The sequence below is a fragment of the Oncorhynchus mykiss genome, chromosome 5 (genome assembly GCF_057628025.1).
Source record: "Oncorhynchus mykiss isolate SJ-2025 chromosome 5, ASM5762802v1, whole genome shotgun sequence".
NCBI classification, from domain to species: domain Eukaryota; kingdom Metazoa; phylum Chordata; class Actinopteri; order Salmoniformes; family Salmonidae; genus Oncorhynchus; species Oncorhynchus mykiss.
Window position 1 is genome coordinate 30615418 of NC_143026.1, and position 25549 is coordinate 30640966.

Consider the following 25549-nt stretch of genomic DNA (forward strand, 5'->3'; position numbering starts at 1 on the left):
GGGCATATTGAAGGTAGAAACTCAGAGGGATACTTGCAAGGATCCATTGACCAGATTCTGTCTACTTTGCTCAATCAGTTTTATTCAGGAGGGGAGAAAATAAATCTTACAGGAGAAATCACATCAGAAATGTAGTGTTGGAAGCTCAACGATCCTTCAACGTCCCCAAACAGCCTACATTGCATTAAAACGGATTAGTTTGGATAATTATGCCTAATAAATATATTTTAATTTAGTTAACCTTTGATTTAATACAAAGACATCACCCCTACCCCTTCACCTCAGCTGTGTGTCCAACAAATGCTCACACAAACAGACAAACGCTCTGGGCTGCTAGCAACACTACAAACAGCCATTACCTTTATTCCCACACCAGGCAGAATGAATATACTGTACAATATCTTACACAGTTACAGTATATACAGCTCCTTTACAACAGAAAACTTTCAACTGTCTCTAAATCATCTGTTCAATCACACACACATCCATTCAAAATAAACATTGAATTAGAAAGTCTGTGTTGGGGGGGGTGGGGGGGAGAAATCAGTTTAATCTATTACTTGTATCTCTCGTCACCGTCAAAATAATGGCATTTTAAATTATTTGAAAAGATTTTCTTTTGGTTTTACTACTCCCAAAACAAAAGTTAACTTTTTTTAATTACAATATTTTTCATAAGCATAAGAGAACGCTAAGCCAGGAATTTAATTCAGATAGGGGTAACAGTCCATTCACTTTCAAGAGAAACTGTGTCAAGTCCTACTGTGAAAAGTGCTGCACTTCAGGGTAGAGTTGGTTCAGCAATTAATGCAGACCAAGTACAAAACCCTTACACACACACACACCTCTACAGACCTGAAAACATCCTCCACAACCAATACTTTCCTCATATCTGATTGAACACATTTCACATAGCATTATCAAAAACCACCTTACTATTTTTCAGACTGTTTGCTTTTCATTAAGTTAGGGGTAATCAATTGACTTATCATTAAAGACTTCCATTCTTGAATAAAAAAAATCTGACATCGGTAGTCAACAACAAAGACACTACGGAAGCCTCAAAATTCAAAAATCAACAAATATTATGAGTACACACACCCCCATCATGGGAAGTTTCTCCAAAAACAGGATGACCTTCCAATCAAACAGCAGAGCTTAACCCCCATTGCCTCTGCCTTGTGTTACTATGATTAATACAACACTATATATACACATACCTGTACATCCTCCAAGTGTACACACACACACACACTCTCTCTCTCGGTCACTTCAACACACAAGCTTTAGTCTCCATTCGTTAGCTTTGAGTGGAACCCTCTGCCCAGATGTGCCAAAGAGCACTCATGACATCATAGGGCTCCAAGCACAGAAATCAAATGCCTAGAATGGGTCTGCCATAGAAAAACTACTGTCCAAAAAACAAGTGAGATGGGACAGGATTTTAGTAGAAGCTCTGTACAATCTTAGTGCAATAACCGACAACAAAAGCCCATGAAACTAGAGAGAAGAGACCACTTACATTCAGATCATTAGGGATAGAATTGAGATTGTCTGTGATAAATGATCCAATCTCCATCCAGTCTCAAAGGGAGCAACTTCATATCAATGATATGTAGAGGGGCAACAAGCACAATGGAATTGAACGATTGATAAACAAGAGATGACATGAAAATGGGACATGAAATAAATAAACGCAGAGCAAACTAGGGGAATAGAACTGACTGGCTCATTGGCATAAGAGAAAGCTCTACTGTACATGCATGTGTTCAGATTTCAGTGTTTCCAAATGGAAGAGGGTGGATAGACAAGGTAATTGTAGGGGAGAGCAGCCATGTGTCTACGTTCACGTTCCTCTTTCCTATGACGTCATTGTGTTCCCCTACTTAGAAGTAAACAACTTAGAAATTAAGTGAACAATGCAAACTTGTGCCAAATGCTAGTGTCTTTACCAATGCTTCCTGACTTGCTTTCTCCCCAGTTAGGTCAAGGCTCCAGCCTGAATTGATACTGACCTTCACTACTCCACCTGCTTCACTGACAAAACACTACCTCCACTGCCATAGAACACACCAACACCTACCTAAGGCTGTGTATCAGTCTCCTTCCATTCATGACCAAATGCCTGAGTATGTTGTTGCCCATCAGTTGTCATGGAGGAAAAGAGACAAATAAATTAATTGAGACACAGCCCACAGGGCAAAACCAAGCCTTGTCTGTCTCCACTACCAAACACAGACTATCCCAGTTCTTCTCCAGAATCAGACACACATTGTGAATGAGGATCCTGTGAGAGTAGTCCATGCACGCACACATACTATTGCTGCTAACTTCACTGAAAGCCTTCATTTCTCCTTCAATAGACTGACTGAGGGGACAGAGATATTTTATTGCATAAGGGGAGTGAGCAACACCCAGCCTTAGTGTGCAGTGAATAATAAACTGCATGTGAGACCCCCCAAGGACTCAAATGGAGTGTGAGACAGCGTAAACAAACTCTCCAGAAACTTGAATTTGACGATGACGGGGGGGGGGGGGGGAGAGTGCGCATGTGTGTGAGACCGTATACCCAGAAGTGTGTGTACGTGTGATCCTAGATGACCTAAGTGTGACGTGGTGGAATGGTGTGTGTGTTCAGAGATCCTTCAACATTGCCAGGGATCCAAACCAACTTTGCCAGTTGGCTCCATAGTCTCATCAGACCACCAGGATCTTGACTTCGTCCTGCTGGTCAGGCCGGTAGAAGAAGGGGATGCAGGGATTGTCCCCCAGGAAGGGCACGGAGCGGGGCCCCTGGATCTCCTGGAGCAGCTGCATGATCTGCCTGGCCGTGCCATCCTCCTGGGGCCTCATCAGAGCCTGTGAATCTGGGGGGAGCCTCTGGACCAAGTCTGACAGTGCACTGTGAGGGGTATCAGGGGTGGTGGAGTCAGATTCCATAGCTTTACTTAGATCCATAGACTCTGGAGAGAGAAGGGGGAAGGAGATGAGAGATCAGGGAGGTTAGTATAATGACTATCCATGGACTCTACAGCGGGAATGGAGGTGTGTGTGTGTGTGTGCGCGTGTGTGCTCAAACCTTGTCCGTCCACAGCATTGAGCTCCATGCGTCTGTGTGCGTGGTGAGCCTGGACATGGTCCTCCCCAGCTGGCAGCAGGTCAGGGTTAGCTGTAGTGTCAGCGCTAGCCACCATCCCAGCATAGCGGCTGTACCACTCGTTCCTCTCACCCACCAACCTCATGACCAGGTCCTGCAGCTCTGCCAGTTTGGCCTGCATGGGCACAGAAACAATCAAATTGGTGTACTTTCTGTGTGTGAGTAGAGCACGTTTGTGTGTGTGTGTGTGGACCATTTTCCAAAACTGAAAAGATATAGCTAGCTAACAACATTTTCCACATGGAAAAGATGGTGGACAGTGACTTGCTAGCTAGCTGGGATTTTCTACAAGGAATCTGCCTTCCGAAAAAAAAGCCTCTCCCAAGTGGGTGTGACACCTACTCCCGTTGCCTGCTGCACTGCAGCTTGGATTCCACCTGGCTATCTGTTCACCGTCTGCCCCCCCCTCTCTCCCAAGCTGTCGCTCGCCTCCAGCACACACACACACTGTTGGGGTGAGTGACTCTGAGCTTACAATGGCTAGTCCCAAGTCATTATATTTTTCTCTTGTGCTTTATGCTATTTGCCTCATGCGTGCTTTGTTTACTATGAACTTGCTTGTTTACCCAACCGTGGGACAGATTATGTTTATTGGGTACACAGACTCTTGGCCTCCCATCCTATTCTAACCACCTCTCCCCGGCTTTCTATTCATGTTACCTGATGAAATTGCTTAACAATATGATCTTGTTGCCATCTAATGCACATTCAAATGTCAAATCAACACTGCAGAGCTCTCCCTGTCCTCTGCCGTGCCCTGATTATATTACTGCTGATGATATCTGGAAATGTGCAAGTACACCCTGGCCCATCTACTGTCGCTAGCCCCAATTCTGATTTGTGCTCTGATGTCTACTTCACCGATTTCTTCTCTCGTAAAAGCATGGGTTTTCTGTACGCTAACACTGGAAGATAATTACCTAAAATTAGAGGTTGACCGATTATGATTTTAAAACGCTGATACTGATACTTGGAGGACCAAAAAAAGCTGATATGAAAATCGGCCGATTTTAATCAATATCAAGCTAGTAATATCATAAACCATGTGTAGTTAACATGGTTAACATAATCGATTATGTGAAGATTGATTGTTTTTTTTATAAGATCATTTTAATGCTAGCTAGCAACTTACCGTGGCTCCTTGCAGCCACAAGGTTCTTTTAACGCAGCACTCGTGTAACAGGTGGTCAGCCTGCCACGCAGTTTCCTTGTGGGTTGCAATGTAATCGGCCATAATCGGCATCCAAAAAGGCCGAATACCGATTGTTAAAATCGGCACTAATATTGGTGGGTTCACAGCTCCAATCCAGATGTGTTCGTCATTACCGAGACGTGGTTAAGAAAGTGTTTTGAACACTGATGTTAACCTTTCTGGTTTTAACCTTTTTCGGCAAGACAGATCTTCCAAAGGTGGTGGAGTGGCAATCTTTACCAACGAACACCTTCAGTGCTCGGTTGTCTCCACCAAGTATGTCCCCAAACAATTTGATTTGCAGGTTTTACACAATAAACTTACAAATAACTAATTGTTGACTATTGCTGGGTGTTATCGTCCACCATCAGCACCAGCCTGCACCCTAAATGCCTTAAGCTCTTTCCTGGCCCCTTACACTAAGCCTGAATTTGTCCTGCTAGGTGACCTGAATTGAGACATGCTTAAACATCCTGACCAAGTCCTAAAGCAATGGGACTCCCTAAATCTTTCTCAGATTATTACCAATCCAACAAAATATGACTCCAAACACCCAGAAAAGGCTACTCTCCTTGATGTTTTCCTTACCAATAATCCAGATCTAGCAACCTTTCGGTTACTGGCCCAATGCACTAACCACTAGGCTACCTGCCGCCCCTAATGACCTTAGCGATCACTGTTTTACAGCCTGTGTTTGTAATGGCTGCTCAGTGAAACAACCTGTCCTGATTTGTCATAGACCCTTGCCAAAAAAATATGAGCAAGCCATCCTTCATGACCTGGCCTGTAACTTGGTATAGAACCAGCTTGATCCCCTCTGTCGAAGATGCTTGGACCTTCTTTTTTTATATTTTCAGTGGCATCATTAACAAACACGCACTCAAAGAAAAGGAGAATTAAAAACGGGTTCATCCCCTGGTTCGACCGTGATCTGGCAGTTACTCCACCTCAAGAATTCCATTTGTCAAATCGCTCGGCACACGCATACTCAGGCTGACTGGCTGTCGTTCAGGCAAATTATAAATAAGTGCAAGGCCAAAGTTAGTTACTTTAAGGAGCAGTTCTCTCTCTGTGGGTCTAACCCCAAGAAGTTCTGGAAAACGATTAGACCTGGAGAATAAACCCTCCTCCTCACATCTGCCCATGTCCCTAAATGTTGATGTGGTTGTCTGACAAGAAGCACATGGCGGAGCTCTTTAAATCACCACTTCATTAAGTCAGGATTCCTATTTGACTCTGCCATACCTCCTTCCCCATCCAACATTCTCATCTCCCACTCCTAATGAGACTAGCCCCGATGCTCCTCCCTCTTTTTCCCTTGCCCCACTACAAAGTGTATCCCTGCAGGCAGTCACTTGAGTCCGAGGTGCTTAAGGGGCTCCTTAAACTTGACCCCCAAAAAACATTCAGGTCAGATGGTTTAGACCCTTTCTTCTTTAAGGTTGCTGCCCCTATCATCGCCAAGCCTCTCTAAACTTTTCAACCCATCTCTCCTCTGGTTAGGTTCCCATTGCTTGGAAGGCAGCCCCGGTGCGTCCTTTATTTTAAGGGAGAGACCAAGCTGAACTTAACTGTTACAGGCCTATTTCCATTTTGCCCTGTTTATCAAAAGTGCTGGAGAAACATGTCAATACTCAACTGACTGGCTTTCTTGAACTCTATAGTATTATCTCTGGTATGCAATCTAGTTTCGCTCAGGTTATGGATGTGTCACTGCAATCTTAAAAGATTCTCAATTATGTCACCATTGCCCTCGATTCTAAGCAATGTTGTGCTGCTATTTTTATTGACTTGGCCAAAGATTTTGACAGTAGACCATTCCATTCTTGTGGGCCAGCTAAGGAGTATTGGTGTCTCTGAGGGGTCTTTGAACACTTTGAGAGAGGTAATTAGCAGGCCAGTGTATAGTCAGAACATCTGCAGTCTCAGCCACTGCCTGTCACAAAGGAAGTACCCCAGGGCTCAATCCTAGGCCCCACGCTCTTCTCAATTTACAACAACATAGCTCAAGCAGTAGGAAGCTCTCTCCTCCATTTATATGCAGATGATACAGTCTTATACTGAGCTGGCCCCTCCCCGGATTTTGTGTTAAACGCTCTACAACAAAGCTTTCTTTGTGTCGAACAAGCTTTCTCTGCCCGTAACCTTGTTCTGAATGCCTCCAAAACAAAGGTCATGTAGTTTGGTAAGAAGAATGCCCCTCTCCCCACCGGTTTGCTTTTTAACTGAGGGTTTAGAGCTTGAGGTAGTCACCTCTTACAAGTACTTGGACGGCACACTGTCCTTCTCTCAGCACATATCAAAGCTGCAGGCTAAGGTTAAATCTAGACTTGGTTTCCTCTATCGTAATCTCTCCTCTTTCACCCCAGCTGCCAAACTAACCCTGATTCATATGACCATCCTACCCATGCTAGATTACAGACACGTAATTTTAGATTGGCAGGTAACGGTGCATCGAGCAACTAGACGTTCTTTACCATTCGACCATCAGATTTGCCACCAATGCTCCTTATAGGACACATCACTGCACTCTATACTCCTCTGTAAACTAGTTCTCTCTGTATACCCGTCGCAAGACCCACTGGTTGCTGCTTATTTATAAAACCCTCTTAGGCTTCACTCCCCCTATCTGAGATAGCTACTGCAGTCACACACACACACAACACCCGTTCTGCCATTCACATTCTGTAAGAAGTCCCTAAAGCATACATATCCCTGGGGGCCCTCTTTTCAGTTCACTGCAGCTAGCGACTGGCACAAGCTGCAAGAAAAAATGGTCCAGTTTGACTCAATCATGGATACTCTTACTGGCAGTTGTGGCTGCTTTGCCTGATGTATTGTTGTCTCTACGGTCTTGTCCTTTGTGCTGTTGTCTGTGCCCAATAATGTTTGTACCATGTTGTGTTGCTACCATGCTGTTTTCATTTGTTGCTGCCATGCTATGCTGTCGTCTTTGGTTTCTCTTTATGTAGTGTCGTCTCGTGATGTGTTTTGTCGCATATTCTTAATACCAGCCCCTGTCCCCACAAAAGGCTTTTTGGTAGGCCATCATTGTCAATAATAATTTGTTCTTAACTGACTTGCCTAGTTAAATAAAAAATTAAATAAAACCTTCATCTCCTCTTTGTCCTGGGCCAACATACTGATGTACTGCTCCTTCTCCGTGTGTTTCTGCTTCATGACAGCTCTCTGGTTCTGGTACAGGGCAATGTACTCTCCTGGACAAACACACAATGAAGGAAAGGGATGACCGGTCACACTATGGGAATGAATGTGTAAGTGCATCACTGTGTGTGTGTGTGTGTGTGAAAAAGGGTAGTGGAGAGTGTGTGTCTCACTGATAGTGGCAGTCTCTCCAGACAGCTGTATAGAGGAGTGTGATTGTCACCTATAGTATCAGTCTCTCCAGACAGCTGTATAGAGGAGTGTGATTGTCACCTATAGTATCAGTCTCTCCAGACAGCTGTATACAGCGGTGTTCCAGCTCCTCTACCCTCTCCTTCAGGTCAGCCTTCTCCTGCATCAGTGAGGTGAAGCGGTGTTGGAGCTTCTCCATGGCAACACACAGGGCCTCGTGTACCTCCACTGGTACGCCCTCTGACCCTGAGACTAACACGGGGGGGAAACACCGGTCACACACTGCAATGGTAACACACTCAAACCTAGCATAGAGCTCTGAGAAAACAAACATTGGTCATGCACGTAGCACACACAAATATGTGCATGCACCTCTCCTCCTCTCACCTGTGTGTTCACAGTGACTGTGGTCATCATGGCTGCGAGTGTGGCCGTCATGGCTGTGAGTGTGGCCGTGGCTGTGACCGTGGTCATGGTTGTGTTCATGGTCATGACTGTGGTGCTGGAACTCCATGCTGGGTGCTGCAGCCTGGTGACGGGCTGCAAGGTGCAGTCTCCTCTCCTCCTCCAGTCTGCTCCTCACCTCATCTCTCTCTGCCTCCACACGTGCCACTGCATCACGCACAAACTCCTCCTGAGAGAGACGGAAGAGGATTTAAAAAAATAAATAAATAAATCGGAGACTGAGAGATGCTTTGAAAATCCTCACATATGTAGCATTTGGGAGCAACAACACTAGAGGCCACTTAAAACCACTGATAGTTATTTTCTCCTTACCATCTCTTCCCGGCTCTCAAAGTCTTCTGGGATAGCAATGGAGGACTTCTGTGGGCTTTCTGGCAGGGATTGGCTCTCCACTCCGTCTCCCTGGTCTCTGGGGGGTGTGGCCAGGGCTGAGCTGTTGAGCAGCTCTGTGACTTCAGCCTTCAGCTGCTCGTTGTCTCTGGACAACCGCTCCAGCCTCTCCTGTATGGGGGAGGGTTACCACAGCCACAAAGTCATAAACCCCACCCATTTCTACAATTTATCTTCTCAAAATTCAATTTTAAACCTAACCCCAACACCAACCTTAACCCCACCACTAACCATAAGCCTAACCTTTTAAGTTTTCATGAATTTTTACGATGTAGCCAATTTTGACTTTGTGGCAACTATTGACAACCCAGCCGGCCAGCCAGCGCAGCAGTAACGATGCATTATGAATGTATGCGTGTCCCGTTCCCTGACCTGGTATTGCTCCAGCTGTTTGTGGCTCATCTCCAGTTGAACCCTTCCATGGGTCTCGTCATGCTGCAGCCGGTCCATCAGCTGGCTCTGCTGCAAGTACTGTCTGTGGAGCTGCTCCCGCTCAGATGCCAGGGCCGTGTAGCCTGCAGAGTACTGCTGTAGGTGGGCCACTATCTGGTCCCGCTGCTCCAGCAGTGCCTGGTACTCCAGAGACTTCAGCTCCAACTGGGGATGAAGCAGACGTGTGAGTGTGTTTGTGTGACAAATGTTGTTCCTGCAGCTGTTCACCACCTTAATAATTGGGGAGGATGGGCTGGTGGTAATGGTTGGAGCGGAATGGTATGAAATACATCAAGCACATGGGGTGTTTCTCAAAATGCATACAACCATGCATGCAAAGTGGAGCAAGGAAGGGTCGGAGTATGAGTCCAAATCAAAGTATGCGAAACGGAGCACTTCTCGAATGCGTACTCCATTTGTACATTTTGAAGCATGCAGACGCAAGCTTCCATGGAAAGTATGCAAAGAAATATGACGTAACCACGTATAAAATTACATTTTCTTGAAATCAATAGCGGACATTACTTGAGTTGAAGTGAGAGAAAATACACTCCGACTTTGTAATTAAATGTTGCCTATTCACATCTCATATGTTGCCTGACTACAACATTTCATCTTGATATGTTGATAAATACATTGTGTTAATTTTGGCATGGTTACCTGCCTACAATACCCACTGTAGGTCGTAAGCCCATAGTAAATTAGAGCTAACTGGCTAGCAACTACTGTTAGCTAGACAGATAGCCACAAAGAATTGTTAGCTAGCTACCCATGCCTGTTATACTATCTTGTTAGCTACATTATTACGATTCACATATAGCTAGCTCATAGATATGAAGTAAAAAGTTTGCTTTGTGTATATCTTGTTTCGTCTCTTTTGACATTGTCCTGGCTAGAAGAAGGAAGGTTCAGTGAATGAGTAAGTCCATAAGGTCAACTGGCTAGCTGGTCATGCAGAATTGCCATCTACCTTGCATAACATTAGTTTAAGGTAATCTTTCTAGCTAGATTATGATTCACATAGTTAATTCAGAAAGTATTCAGACTAGGGCTGTTGCGGTGACTGCCACACCGGCTGTCATGAGTCATGAAGTCAAACAAATTCCACGTGACCGTTTAGGCACGGTAATTAGGCTTCTCCAAGCTCTGATGCTGCTGATGTTCATTAGTAGCCTACCAAATTTGCTAACTGCCTGTTAACTGATGCAAATGTCATCAAAAATCTAATAAAAAGCTTCATGAGAGCTCATGAGGCGCAACATTCCTATAGGCCATGCAATTACATAGCCTATAGACAGAGTGATGGCCACTATTAAAAAGGGAAGGATCCCATCAACTTTCTGCTAGGCCTACTATATTTCACAACTTTCCTAATATTAAGCACATTGTTTATCTTTACAACAGGAGTATAGCCTCATGGCTGGCATAAAAATGAACCACGGGAAAAGCGTCCTTCATTCGCAATTTAAGTGCATAGATGAGATGTATTTTTTCCCCCGCTGCCCGTTTCAAGACAGGTGCATGATAATTGTCCATTCTAAATCAAAACTAATTTCACATATATTATTTGTAAAGACAAGATTAAATCAAGAATAGTCTGATGGGAGACAATACTAGCCTACTACTTGTGAATGATCACTTGTGAATTATGCCCAGCATAAGGGAAAGAAACAATGGCTTCTTTTTGCAAGTTTTTCGAATCATAGTTGCACACCTCATGTAGCCTAACCCATAGCCCTAAAGTGTCCAAACAACTTCTTAAAATGAAGCACATTAATATGCTTTAGAAGGGTTGTAGAGCCTAAGTGGTATACATAAGCAGCGTGTGAGTTTCAAGTTTGGGGAAGATCATTTTCACCATAAAAATGCACCTTTATAATAAAAGCATTAAATGCATAAATCGCATTTGTGGTCACTTTTGATAATGGTGTTTTCCGCTAATGGAACATTTGCGCTCGTAGCCTACTACCCTGTGCACATTGCTGTGCTTATAATGTGAAGAAAGAGGCCAAATTGTTTATCATAATTTAAAGCTGTTTTTTTGCGTCAGCCACATTGAGTAAAACTTTTTTTTGTTGATGATAGTGGTTGGATTAATTTGATATCCATCGCATCCCACAACTGTCCCAGACTATGTTTGGAATATTTATTTCTCACACAGAATAGGTCAATTTTTGTACTATGGGGGATTGTATATTGACATAGGCTAGTGATTGTACTGTTCGTTACTCATCATGTTGGCTGACAAAAGTCAAATGTGGACAGTTCTTCCAACATGCACCTTGGAATTGGATAAGGATGCGTGCGTCCCCCTATGTGTGTCTTCACTGGTAGCCTGTGAGAAAGACCCGATCACGTGATGGAGAGCTATGTGAGAGGTGCTTAGGAGCGTGCGGCACTCAGGGAGAAGGGCACAACGGCCACAAAAAGCATGGACTTTTTTAGGTTGCATTACGGCCACACAAAGGGGATGCCGCCGTTAAATTGTGAATGAGAGACTGATGAAGTGTGTGCAGCCTGAGCAAAAAACTAAGCCGAGCTTATGCCTTCCAAGCGTCTTTTTTCAAATCATCATTAGTCGCATCATGCAGCCTTACAGAATGCAGTCTTTTGTCTCTATTGTTGCCATTGCCCTGGCTGGAAGAAATGAATGGGGAGATGCAGCGTGAGGTAATACAGTAGGGGGAGTGCTTCTCAAATTAAATGTTTTATGCGTCCTCACAAGAACATACTCAAGAGAACGTCCTCGGAGAATGCACTTGGAGCACAGTAGTATGCATAGAGAAACATCCATGGTTTCCATGTGTTTGATGCCATTCCATTCGCTCTGTTCCAGCCATTATTATGAGCCGTCCTCCCCTGAGCAGCCTCCACTTGTGTGTCCCTACCTGCTCCTTGAAGTTATGCAGGTCCTCCTGTAGTTGTCCCATCTTGCGTCCCAGCTCCTTCTTGACGTGATGCTCTGACTGCAGAGCAGTGGTCAGCTCCATGTTCTCATTGGTCTAGGATGGCAGAGAGACATTCAACACGAGGCAACACCCTTGTTATTCTAACGTGTCTTATCTTACTAGCACTGACTGCTGATAGTAGCTTATTGAGGAAAAGTTTGACTTTCTATGATTGTGATATTTGGTTGTCTCACCTAGCTACCTTAAGAGGAACTAAGTCGCTCTGGATAAGTGCGTCTGCTAAATGCCTAAACTGTAAATTCAAGTGTTTTGAATGTGGCTGGATGAGTAAAAACCATGTTTCCAGTTCCACCCATTTATTTTATCACCAACCAAACTTAGGCAGATTAGTGAATACTTCAAATAAGTCAACAGGACAGTAAATTAGGTAATATTCGTCCTTACCAGTTTGACGAAGCCGTTCTGCAGCTCAGCCAGCTGGTCTTTAAGGGTGCGGTTCTGGGCCAGGGCGCGGCTGATGGTGGCCTTGTCGCTCTGCACGTCCTCCAGCATGCGCCTGCGGTCCTCTGCATCCTCGGCCCCGCGTTCCGCATGGCGCTCCAGCTCCGAGAGACGGGACTCTTGCTCCGAGCACATACGACTCAGCTGCTCGTTGTCACGTAGCTATAGCAAAGGAACGGGAAGAACAGTGAGACTCTATAAAAGGGAAATGGTGTCCAGGATTTGGTTCCAGGTCGGCACCAACACAAACCATAATGCATCTTATTAGTCAAGGCCTTGATGAGACAGAGAGTGTTCAGAGTGTGATATGCACAGTGCGTGTTATTATTCACTGGTAGTGTGTGTGCGTGTGTGTGTGTGTGAGAGAAGGGGAGGTTATCACCTGGGCCTGGAACTGTGTGTTGAGAGAGTCTCTCTCCTGCTGCAGGCTGCTGAGGGCTTCCTGGAGGGCCAGTTCACTCATGGAGGGCCCTGAGGGCTGGGGATCTACCTGGGCCTCTCTCTCATGGGACAAAAGGGCTGGGGAGGAGAAAACAATCAGTTCATCTCCCTTTGAGAACATTTTTCTCCTTTCACCAACAGTACATTATACTTTCCTTATGGCAATACAAATCCTTTCATGATAATCATTGGCAGGACGAACACAGTAAGCTTGTCTTTGGTAGAAAGCTCTTCTGAGAACCACGGATGTGCAAAACAAGGAGGGTAGCTGTGTGCCTCACCTGCAGCGTGCTTCAGGTCTGTGATGTGGGCTTCTAGCTCCTGGATCTGACTGATGCTCCTGTCTCTCTCCTCTGCTACTAGTGTCACCTGCACAGGACACACACGCCAATCAACAACTTGACTAAGTATTTCTAGCATTCCGTTCAGAGGCTATGCCAGCTCTATAGGTTCTGCTAATGGGGTGGTAGCATAGTGTACCTGAGAGAGCAGCTGCTCTGTCTTGTCCTTCCATACTCGTCCCTCCTCATGGATCTGCTCAGCGTAACGGTCTCTCTCTGTCTGCAGCTGGGCCACCGACTCCATTAACTATAGATAATACCAAAAGACCATTAACACAATGGCAAGGCGCTAAAACATTAAAGAGAGGCATACACCCGTTTGCAAATGGCAGTTAGAGTTGGGCAAGTAACTGAAAGGTTGCTAGTTTGAATCAGAGTCGCAACAGTGAAAAATCTGTCAATGTGCCCTTGAGCAAGGCACTTTATCACAATTGCTCCAGGGTCGCTGTTGATAATGGCAGACCCTGACCCCACTCTCTGAGGGTGTCTCAGGGCGAGTTGGGATATGGAAAAAACATATTTCCAATTTAAATAGGACAATTCTAAGCAACCACCAAATTTGATGATAAATGTGTGGTCATAAATCAGTTCTAGGTGAATTCATCCCACACAATGCGCTCGCATGCACCACCCCCCCCCCCCCCCCCCCCTACCTGAGCAGTGTGCACCTCAATCTGTAATTTCTCCTCCAGTAGTAAGTGCATCTGCTGGTTGGCACTGGGAGGCCCTGACTGACTGGAAAACTAAGAATAAAAGAACAAGAGAATTGAACAACTGCAAAACAAATGATAATGACAGTGTGTATGGAGAGTGTGTATCTATCTACCTGTTGCAGCATGACGTCAGCCATCTCCAGTCTCTTGCGCAGTTCATCCAGGTCCAGTCTCATAGCACTGTTCTCACTCACCTTCAGCTTGAGCTGCTCTGACAGCTCTGAACTCTGCTGCCTCCTCTCCTCACTCACACTACTGCACAGGGACGAAGAGATATAGGAGGGTCAGGTTGGAACGTACACACACAGCTTCTGAATTGCCTAACCTACTCATAGATGACACTCATGGTTTCCACTAGATTCCTTTTCCTACCTAGTCCACAAAGCATACAAGGAAATATGATAAAAGGCCAGCCATTTAGTAGAATGGTAGCATACTACAGGTAAGACTTACTTTAGTCTGTACACCTCTAGCCTCAGGTTGTCTCTCTCTCTCTCTAGCTCTTTGTTATGCTGCACAAGAGAACAAGATAATCAATCATATGTAACGCATTACTGAAAAGCTCAAATCGAAACTCATCGCTCACGGCATTCAAGTAACTGTCTCAGAATCAGTCCGGTGTGTTTGCGTGTGATAATGTAAATTACCTTCTCACACAGTTTCTCTCTCTCTGTGTGTGTTTAAGTTACCTTGTCAAACTGTTTCTGTTGTGTGGAGACGGAGGACAGGGTTCTCTCCAGCTCAGAGACTCTCTGTTTGGTGGCCTGGAGACGGTTACTCAGCTCCTCAGCCTCTCCTGAAAACACACATCAGCAGCTTACTGAGCACCAATACGAATAGACTTTTACACACATCAACTCCCTCTCACCAGCCTCCCCTGAAAACACAGCACATTACTGAGAACGTTCACATACACACATTGATATTCATACATCCTCAGTCTCACACAGGGTGTACACACACTCACCTGTTTTCTGGCGGGCAGCCTGCTGCGTGTATGACAGTGCGGTCTGCAGCTCCGATTTCTCCGACACCAGGATGCCGATGGTCTGGATGTGGACCTAGAGAAGAGGATGGATAGAGACAAGCAGACGATACAATCTTGAAATAAACAGATAGATTAATTCAATTGGTGTCATTGCACTGCATCATCCCCGTCATTTATCAAATCAAAGCTTTGTTTCACTTGGAATGACGAGAACATATTTTGTTCTGTGTGTCAGTGCGTGCATCCCTGGGTAAATAGGCAACAACACATGGTGTATAGGCTCTTAAGACAGATGCATAGCACATATCTGGGAATGCAGAGTGAAATGAGAGAATTGCTTTTAAAGGTCTTCAAATGGATTAAGAGAAGATGTCAGAGGATGTGTGTCACAGGAGGTTGGTGGCATCTTAATTGGGGAGAACGGGCTCGTGTTAATAGCTGGAGCAGAACGGTATCAAATACATCAAACACATGATTTCTATGTGTTTGATGCCATTCCTTTCGCTCCAGCCATTATTATGAGCCGTCCTCTCCTCAGCAGCCTCCACTGTTGTGTGTACCTGTAATTGTTCTCGCATGGCTCCTTGCTCCCTCACACATTTCAGTTCAAACTCCTTTCGCTCCTGATCAAAGAAAGCACAAACATATTGCATTCATCCATTGAGGAGAGACACTGAAGAACAAATGCAAAATAAAACCATTTCAAAGATTTCAAAGATACAGTTCATATATGTAAATCAATTGAAATAAATTCATTAGGCCCTAACCTATGGATTTTACATGACTGAGAATACACAGATGCCTTAAAAAAAAGTAGGGGCATGGATCAGAAAACCATTCAGTATCTGGTGTGACCACAATTTGCCGTATGCAGCGAGATCCATAACCTTTGAAATATTGTTGGTCAGGCTGTTGATTGTGGCCTGTGGAAAGTTGTCCCACTCAATAGCGGTGCAAAATTGCTGAATATTGGCAGGAACTGGAACACGCTGTCGTACATGTCCATCCAGGGCATCCCAAACATGCTCAAATGGGTGACATGTCTGGTGAGTATGGAGGTGATGGAAGAACTGGGACATTTGTAGCTTCCAGGAATCGTGTACAGATCCTTGCGACATGGGGCAGTGCATTATCATACTGAAACATGAGGTGATGGTGGCGGATGAATGGCATGACAATGGGTCTCAGGATCTCATCACGGTCTCTCTGTGAATTCAAATTGCCATCGATAAAATAGCTTGTGTCTGACCATACCATAACCCCACCATGGGGCACTCTGTTCACAATGTTGTCAGCCAACTTCTCGCCCACATAACGCCATACACGCACGCAGTCTACCATCTGTCGAATACAGTTGAAATCAGGATTCATCCGTGAAGAGCACACTTCTCCAGCGTGCCAGTGGCCATTGAAGGTGAGCATTTGTCGGTTAAAACTCTGAACTGAAGTCCGATCAAGACCCTGGTGAGGAGGATGCAGATGATCTTCCCTGAGAAGATTTCTGACAGTTTGTGCAGAAATTATTTGGTTGTGTAAACCAACAGTTTCATCAGCTGTCTGGGGTCATGGTCTCAGACAATCCCACAGGTGAAGAAGCCGGATGTGGAGGTCCTGACGCGGTTACAGGTGGTCTGCAGTTGTGTGGGAGATTGGAAGTACTGCCAAATTCTCTAAAACGAAGTTGGAGGTGGCATATGGTAGAGTAATGAACATTAAATGATCTGGCAACAGCTCTGGTGGACATTCCTGCAGTCAGCATGCCAATTGCACACTCCCTCAACTTGAGACATCTGTGGCATTGTGTGACAAAACTCCACAATTTAGAGTGGACTTATTTTGTCCCCAGCAAAAGATGCACCTGTGTAATGATCATGCTGTTTAATCTGCTTCTTGATATGCCACACCTGTCAGGTGGATGGATTATCTTGGCAAATGAGAAATTCTCACTAACTGGGATGATAACAAACATTTGAGAGAAATAAGCTACTTGTGCGTATGGAACATTTTGGGGATTTTTTTTCTTTCAGCTCATGAAACATGGCATCAAAACATTACATGTTGTGTTGATCTTTTTTCCAGTATATTTATGCTCACCTTTTGCAGCTGATCTGTGAGCTCCTGAGATTGCTTGGTCTGTCAGACAAACAGGACAGAGGACAATCAGTGACATCAGCACCATCCACAAAACCACCACTATCACTACACTAAGTCAGTCATCTAACCAAACAACAAGTCATCTCCTTTCACTCTTCAGGAGTCAAATACCAATTGAGCACCTCCCATTTACAAAGCAGCACAGAAGCTTACTAGCCTAGTCAGTCGGGTTGCGACGGTTAGCAAGCTAGCTCCAGAAGCAATATCAGTGCAGTTGGTCTATTATTAACGACTGACAAAAACATTCCCTCATTTCATTCATTGTCGAGATCATGGTGAGCATGTCAAAGCTTAGTGGTTACCAATGAGAACAGTGCAGGGCAATGAAATTTGTGAGGTGAATAAACAAAACCATGCATGACTTGATCAACTGACTGACTGTGCTGCCACTCAGCACAGCTGCAGGTTTAGCCAACGTGCTAAGTGTTACGTCATTCGTTACATACTAGTCAATCTGTGGCCAGTCAGTGTACTTGGTGTGGTATGAGTCTTGCTATGGGGGCTGTGAGGGGTTATTTGCAGAATGCCCAAAACCCAAGCATGCGCGCACACACACTCTTACCAGCAGGTCTAACTTGGTACTGAGCTGAGAGTTTGTTAGGTTGCTGGAGTCCAGTGCGGTTGCCAGCTCCTGGTTTCGACTCTGATGTGTGAACATACAACAACAAAAAAAGAGGGAGTGAATTGAAGTGAAATAAATTAAAAACAGATGGGAAGTGTAGAAATACAAACAATAATTCATTAAAGTGAAAGTAAAGACTCTCGGTCTCCTTCAGGGATGTAAAATGTGAACCAACAAAAATGGCAGCAGCAGGTATTTGGTCTTACTAGTAGTTAGTGAGGTAATACAGTGAGGACAGGGGCAGCTAGCAGAACATTCAGTAATACATGTACAGACTGGAGTGTGTAATGTAATGTGACAAACAGTGTTCTCACATGACCTCAGTATCTCCAGATGTCTACATAACATGAACTACTTCAGGGTTCCCTGGTTAAATTAATCAAAGCTTGAGGAGTTGGTTATTTGAATCAGCTGTGTAGTGCTAGGTCAAAAACCAAGAAGTGCACTCACGACGGGCCCCAGGACAGAGTTAGGAAAACCCTGAACTGCACAACCACGGTAAGAACATCAAAGTTCCTAATGTGATCTCAGCCAATTTAACAAGTTACAAACTAGTAGTCACTATAACATGTTTTAACACCTATACGCCAGCTCCAATCAAGGCTTTGGAAAGATGCCTGAATTTTATTTACTAAAAGAGAGTCCATTCTCTATATAGATGACATCAAACTGCAAGGTAATCAAACAGGTCTGAGGACTATTACACAGGACAGAGATATGACCTGAGAAGGAGAAATAGAGTTCCTCTGCACTAAACTGTATGTATGCAGGGCCTGGGAAAGGTACAGTAGTGTTGCCTGGACGGCATTTCATTTGTTCTGTTCTGACTGTGACGATCTTTCAGATTGCATTGTTGTCTCAGCTGTGCAACACAATCTAAGTTATAGTCATTAGTCAAGTCTATCACTTGCTGTGTGTGCCTGTGTGTGTGTGTAACCCGAGCCTGGACGCGGGGCCAGAACAGGCAGAGGGGTCATGTGAGCTGTATGGCCGAGGCCAGTCACATTCCTGCATGGAGAGCAAGAACGGGTGGATTGTGAGAGGAGAGGAGGGGATGGAACACCTCTACATAACCTGGGGCAACACACACATGATTTCTCTGGTGTGTGTATGGAGACACATTGGACACAAGGAGGGGAGTGAACATCATGTACTGAGGCTGATTCAATAGGCATGACGCTTAACAATGGGCAACTTCAAATGGGGATAGAATGGGACTGGGTTTGTCTGATCAGGATAAATAATGGATTGCATTTTATAGTGCCTTTCCCTGTGTACTGGCCATGATAAGGGGGCAACGTGTGGTGTGGTGATGTGTCACTTACCTCCAGTTCGTTTTCATTGGCAGGCGAGGGAGCACCGTCTCCATTTACATAGGTGGTGGATGACTAGAATAGACAGGAAAAAAAACAACAAGATAAGTCAAACCACAATAAAGCAAGCTTCTCAGAGCCAATGAGAGCATCACAAACAGCACTCCTGATTATGCAACGCACTAAACCAGGAGCAAGCAAATATCTAAACCAAGATAGAGTATCATTGGGAGGGGCTTGCAATTAGGCGACGTGCACTTCTCAGTGCGTCGACTGCAGTTTATAAGCCTCATTTCTCCTTTTTGTGGCCATTAAGTACACGCATACCCCAGAGAGCAGTCCGTTGAGCTGCTGGGAGAGCTGCCGCAGGCTCTCTGTGGATGAAAGGGGTCTGGTCACACACACACACACACAGAGAGAATTAGTCCAATGTCACAGTAACACACCAGTCTTATTGAGTAATGGAGCAATCAATATGTGATAAACTGAACTGCCAGCCTTCATAACTGTGCTACTTATTCTGTGTGTGTGTGTTCAACAGCTGCAGGCGAGGGGGGAGGGGGGGGGGGGTGCTGTGAAGGGTAGAGACCAGGGGGAACATTCTGAAGAGGAATTGAGAGTGTGTGTGTGTGTGTAAGATGACTTGGTGACCCACCTATTCTCTTCCGCATGGTTTTCATTGCCGTCAGGGGTGCAGTTCTGTGGCAGAGGAGAGAGAGAGGAAATTGCTTTGAGTGAAACTAAAAAACATCAAAGCAAGCGACATACCAGGCCAAAAGTATTCAGACACAATGTACACAAGTTAGGCCAATCCATCCTTGTACACGGTTAAAAATGACCACTCATTAATGAGTGGAGAGAGAGGTGGTCACGATACCAGAATTTAGACTTCGATACCAGATTTCATATCAAGATACTCGCTAAAATCACGATACCAAGAGACAAAAAGACGTATTAGCCAAAGTCACAGAATGGCACTTGATCCAGACAGATCTTTCGAGTTCAGTATCAATACATTAGAAATGTAAGATTTTAGAATGCATGCATAATGGATCAATTATACAATCATTTTGACTTTGTAAAAAAATTAACTACATAAATTATTAGCCTTATTTGAATAGTGAATCTAGTTGATTGATAAACTAGGTAAATCAAGACTATTTACAATACAGGTCAATGCATATTCAATTGGAGTGTGTGCATGCATTGAGTTATTGCTCGTTTTGGCTGAATTCCTGGGGCTACAGATGGAAAAACAATTTGGGACTTACTTTACGGATCAACAACATTTGCACAGAAGAAGCAATCTCTTCTTTTATAAAGTGTGCGCTGTCTCTTTAAGACCCATGACATTCACTCACACACTAAGAGGCTTGCGCAAAGATGATCTTGACTGAGTCAGGCGAGAAAGTGAACAAATAAAGTTTTTGGTGATAATCAGCTTTGAAATAAGCAAAATGTTGTGCTATGGTTTGCATATTATCACATACAAGGTACTATGATAGTGAGTTGATGTTTGCTTCAGCTGTAAACTAGCGAGGAAAGCTACCGGTATCTTCTTGCATTGGAAGGTGTTCTAGCCTTTAATGGACATTGTTTTGCAAACAGTAATTAACAGTTGTTTCAACATTTATGCATGCCGTGTTGCATTATTCAAATGTGTTAATTTCTGTTCAGCGAGCGATAATGCAGCCCAGACTCCCAGTGAATGCAGTAGTTCCTCAGGACAGGCTAGAAATTAGTAAGTGGCACAGCGCGATAAGGGGACAACGGCTGCGCTAATAGACAGAGTTGATTATCTATTAAAATCAGTAGATGATGTGAAACACATTTGCCAGAAGTACTGATAGTAAAAATTCTAGGACCAAACTGTTTCAGGTTCTAGTATTGAAAAAGTACAGAAGATTCAGTATACCTTGCAACAGTAAGAGAGAGAGATGGAGACAGAGAAGACGGTGGGAGGGAGGGACACACCTGCTGCATGTCAGTATTGTGGGCGTGGCTGACACACTCAGGGTTAGTAGCAGACATAGAGCTAGCAGGGTTAGAACCAGGGGAGCTGCGGCCGGCCTCTCCGTTTGGGTCCTCCAGTAGCTGGGTGACAGGGGACCTTCTCACCTCCTCATCAACATGGGCCTGAGGCCACAATACACACAGACATTACTTTTCAGTGCTCATCCAGAGATTGTATATTTCCAAATTGCTTCAACCACAAAGGAAACATACACACGTCCACACCATTCTAACCTACAAAACAAGGTACAGTCAAGGCAGCACAATCACAACACATGGATGGACAATCACACACATCTTGATTTCACTGATGGAAACATGCCAGCATGGTAAATAAACAAACAAAAATTAGGTCCAGAAGTTATAAACATGCAAAACACACAGATACTACCAAATCAACATCACACCCCTGATGGACTGACCCAAAACAGAAGAAACTAAAAACAGTTAGCTAGGCTTTATTCTAGCATATTCATAATAAATCAACAAATGGCAAAGTAAATACAAAGCACTTCTCTCCCTGTAGAGAAATGGCTACGATGAGCAACCAGTGACCATAGGGAATATCATGCAGGAGAGGAGCAAAAACAGAGGGATTGAGACAGTAGGGAGGGAAAAGGACCGATACACAGAGCGAGATCAAGTGAGGTAAGTAGAGGGCAAGAGACAGGTGTAAAAGAACAAAAAGGACAAAAGAAGAGATAGTGGGGAAGAGTGAGAGGGAGAGAGAGAAAAAGAAGGCAGGAGGGAGGTAAGCTCACCTGGCTGTTGCCAAAGGGAGGCAGAGCTAATCCATTGGTCTGACTACGAACTTTCAGAATACTCTGAATCTATGGGAGAGGGGAATGGAAGGGTGAGAGAGAGAGGGACAGTGAATGAGCTAATGAGGGAGGGAGGAAGGGCATTGAAAGAGAAAGATTTGAAAGCCCACAACCTGCAGCTTCATTGACAGACAATGTTAGCGGCTGACTCATCACAATCAGTTCCGTCTCTAGAAGTATAGAAAAGATTTGATTCTGTGATAATGTTCCTCCAAGAAAATGACTGTCATTGTGACTGGCTGGGAGCAAAGTCTTTACCGATGCCAGAAAAACTGGTTTCACCATGGGAAGGCTAGGGCAGAAGTTAAAGCAAACAAATACTGCAAAAAAGATCCAGGAACTACAGTGCATTCGGAAAGTATTCTGACCCCTTGACTTTGTCCACAGTTATTTTACAGCCTTACTCTAAAATGGATTTAAAAATAATAATAATGCTCAATCTATACACAATACCCCATAACGACAAAGTGAAAACAGGTTTTTATTAGACAAATCTAAATTATTAAAAATAAAAAACAGAAATAACTTATTTACATAAGTATTCAAAACTTTTGCTATGAGACGCAACATTTAGCTCAGGTACATCCTGTTTCCATTGATCATTCTTGAGATGTTTCTACAACTTGATTGGAGTCCACCTGCGGTAGATTCAATTAATTGGACATGATTTGGAAAGGCACACATCTGTGTATAAGGTCCCACAGTCGACAGTGCATGTCAGATCAAAAACCAAGCCATGAGTTTGAAGAAATTGTCCGTAGAGCTCCGAGACAGGATTGTGTCGAGGCACAGATCTGGGGAAGGGTACCAAAACATTTCTGAAGCATTAAAGGTCCAAGAACACAGTGGCCTCCATCATTCTTAAATAGAAAAAGTTTGCAACCACCAATACTCTTCCTAAAGCTGGCTTCCCAGCCAAACTGAGCAATCGGAGAAGGGCCTTTGTTGGGGAGGTGACCAAGAACCCAATGGTCACTTCAACAGAGCTGGGAGAACCATCCGGAAGGACAACCATCTCTGCAGCACTCCACCAATCAGCAACGCTCCCGATCCAACATGACAGACCGTGAGAGGATCTGCAGAGAACAAACTCCCCAAATATAGGTGTGCCAAGCTTGTAATCATACCCAAGAAGACTCAAGGCTGTAATCGCTGCCAAAGGTGCTTCAACAATGTACTGAATAAAGGGCCTGAATACTTTTGTAAATTTATTATTTTTTATTTTATACAAATGTTTTTGCTTTGTCATTGCGTGTACATTTATAAGGTAAAAAACAACAACTATTTAATCAATTTTAGAATAACAAAATGTGGAAAAAGGCAAGGGGTCTGAATACTTTCCGAATACTCCGTATATAATTATTACAGTAACCATCACCTGTCCCTTACACACACCCCCGACATTGCTATGAAACAATTGCCAATCTGATGTCATTCTAATAGGATTAAAGGCACATTAACATAATAATATTGATTTTAACCAAACAGAAGGGTGTGTGTTAAGATGCAACATCCTGAAGGGAAAACAAATTGACAGAGCATGATAGTACTTTCTTGCCTGAAGAAGACATGTCCTTTGGTCACTGGAGCATAGCTGCATTTTACATTCCATGATCTGACATAAATGACAAACACTGACAGTACACTTGCAAATGGCTGCACTCACACACGTGAAGTGTGCAGCTGAGCTGGAACATTAAATGTGATTCCAGAGCAGAAGTATCAGACTGCTTTCTTGCAACATTTCACTTTGTTATTGAAATGCAAATAGCGTGAAGTCAAATCTTGCAAAGAAGCAGTGGAGCAGTGTGCATGAACAGTACTCAAACTCATCACACACAGCGGGCATGCAGCTGGGTGACTCACATTGTCTGGAGAGTGTAGGTCAGCTGAGGGTGTGTCTGGTTGGCTCCCTCCCTTCCTCTTCTTCTTGGCACCTGGTCCTCCTCCTCCATTTCCAACCCCTCCTCCACTGGCAGGAGAACTCTTCTGCTGAAACTCCTTCAGCTGCCCGGCACAAGAGAGGAGGGGAAGAGGACAATGAGAGCTCTCAACTGTCTGGAACTCACATGTTTGCTAGGCTAAGCACATCAGCAGAATAATTATATTGCATAGAAAGTACAGGGAGCCTTGGTGTGGCTTACAATAATGTGAATATTCAAAAGGATCCCATATGATTAGACTACAGTATGAGCAGTTATTCCTGGGTATGGTATCACTGGTGTGGGTGACAATGGAATGAGTATTTAGAAAGATCCAAAACTGTCCAACAATATCTTACAGCATAACCAATTGCTGCAATAGCTGAAGGTTGAGGAAAGTACTTTTTAGTTTTTTTAAATGTGAAATGAGAAAACATCCCCCTTGCACAAGTGGGTTTGTTTTTAAATGTGTAATGGTAGAACATGCGCCCGCCTGCACAAGGTTGTGCTGTGACAGCTGTCATGAGACAAATTAGAGAAACTCCATCAGAGAGATAAGAATGCCATGTCAAATTCCTGAGTTGGATCTCAACAATAGTATGTGGTTATCACCATGTCGAAAGAGATAGTAGGCGACGCAAATGACTTGAGCAAGACAACTGTTCTTCAAACAAAATAGCTTGATTTGATTAGCTTTCTATATACAATATTTCTAGGTAGCTAGCTCCTGAGTGACAAAACAGACAGGGAGAGGAAGCGTCTGCTGTAAAACTACCCGTCACGTTACTCTTCACTAACACATTGCTTCCTGTCAAACATGACTCAATATAAATAACTAAGCAAACGTTTTACTTAGCCACGGTAACATTATCTTCAGTTTGTCATTTCATTAACCATATAAACGTTAGTGACACTGGCAGGCATGCATTCTTAGGAAGTTATAACGTAGCTAGCTAACGTACACAAAGTGACAGAAAGTCAAAACAAAAGAACACCCCATTATGTGTAATATTGTGTTAGCTAGCATCAATCATCTTGTGCCAACTGGCTCGGTGCTACCTGTCAGTTCATTGATAGTTAGCTAACGTTAGCGAAATCACTATGGCTAGCTAACATGAGCAAACGTAAACTGGCCAATTGGGTTGATAAAACTACAGAAGGTTTGTACCTAGGGAGCAACGCCATTGCAAAGTTTACAAGTCCCTGCCCGGTCTAAATTGTCCACATACTCTTGCTACTTAATGCTACGATTAGAGGCCCAAACTAAGCCTCGGTATTTCGTGCGCACTAACAGCCACAGCAGGAGGATGCGAGTTGGGTTGGCCGACTGCAGACCGGTCCGAGGACGTGGAATGTCAACATCACACGGGTTCGTGAAAATTTGAAACTACTGACAACTCGAATCCAGAACAGAGTAACGTTTGAAAAAACGGTTATATTCGCTGTGAAATGGGCAATTCAAATGTGTACCTTTTTCTTGGCTGCGGCGAGTTTAATTTGCCTGCTCTGGTCGGCCATCCTTCCTGTCCGGTAGCGAACCGCACCACGTCAACAATTTGGGAACAGTCGGTGACGCGAGAAGGTATCTTGCCGCTAGGGGCGCAACAGCTCCCTCGGGAATACTTCAGAAGATGTTAATAACTAACCCAAAATAGTGGGCAGAGCCAAGCACGAGCCAGTGAGATCCTACTGACGCGTTCTAGCATGTATTTGCATATTTCCGCCCTTACACAGCTAAACACCATTTATTTTAAACGTTGGCAAAGAGTAAAGTACACGCTGTTTATAACAGATTTCAGTTTTGGGAACAGTAAACTG

The 25549-nt window shown here is 44.1% G+C and overlaps 1 protein-coding gene and 1 long non-coding RNA gene across 6 annotated transcripts in view; one reads left to right on the forward strand and one right to left on the reverse strand.

The window, feature by feature from the left end:
• LOC149983240 (uncharacterized) overlaps positions 1 to 25549 on the forward strand; it is a 392257-nt gene that overhangs the window by 359750 nt on the left and 6958 nt on the right. The gene's annotated exons all lie outside the window — the stretch shown is intronic.
• Positions 63 to 25398, reverse strand: LOC110523594 (golgin subfamily A member 2). 5 transcript variants are annotated; one of them, XR_016495979.1, is made up of 27 exons: positions 25202 to 25398; positions 23676 to 23816; positions 21750 to 21818; positions 20950 to 21111; positions 19631 to 19674; positions 19303 to 19366; positions 18988 to 19050; positions 17603 to 17683; positions 16981 to 17019; positions 15447 to 15509; positions 14866 to 14959; positions 14588 to 14694; positions 14352 to 14410; positions 14012 to 14153; positions 13839 to 13928; positions 13325 to 13432; positions 13126 to 13213; positions 12786 to 12922; positions 12347 to 12565; positions 11882 to 11995; positions 8934 to 9158; positions 8484 to 8672; positions 8094 to 8340; positions 7738 to 7958; positions 7461 to 7567; positions 3080 to 3272; positions 63 to 2963 (listed from the first exon to the last, which is right to left on the reverse strand). XR_016495979.1 is itself a non-coding variant. In XM_021602431.3 (27 exons), exons 1-27 carry the CDS (start codon positions 25247 to 25249, stop codon positions 2698 to 2700), a joined length of 3330 nt encoding a protein of 1109 aa, XP_021458106.3. In that variant the 5' UTR covers positions 25250 to 25398; the 3' UTR covers positions 63 to 2697. The 5 variants fall into 5 exon arrangements, 4 of the variants coding, with proteins under 4 accessions (XP_021458106.3, XP_021458107.3, XP_021458108.3 ...); XM_021602431.3 differs by having other exon boundaries at positions 7788 to 7958; XM_021602432.3 differs by lacking the exon at positions 21750 to 21818 and having other exon boundaries at positions 7788 to 7958; positions 25202 to 25391.

Bases quoted from the DNA above. Each gene is read 5' to 3' on its own strand.
- LOC110523594 (XM_021602431.3), bottom strand. From the start codon at position 25,249: ATGGCCGACCAGAGCAGGCAAATTAAACTCGCCGCAGCCAAGAAAAAG. The intron at 9,159-11,881 runs GTAGGGACACAC...CTTCATCCCCAG, and splicing joins TGCATAACTTCAAGGAGCAG to TTGGAGCTGAAGTCTCTGGA. The intron at 7,568-7,787 runs GTGACAATCACA...GTGTTTGTCCAG, and splicing joins TGGAGAGACTGATACTATAG to GAGAGTACATTGCCCTGTAC.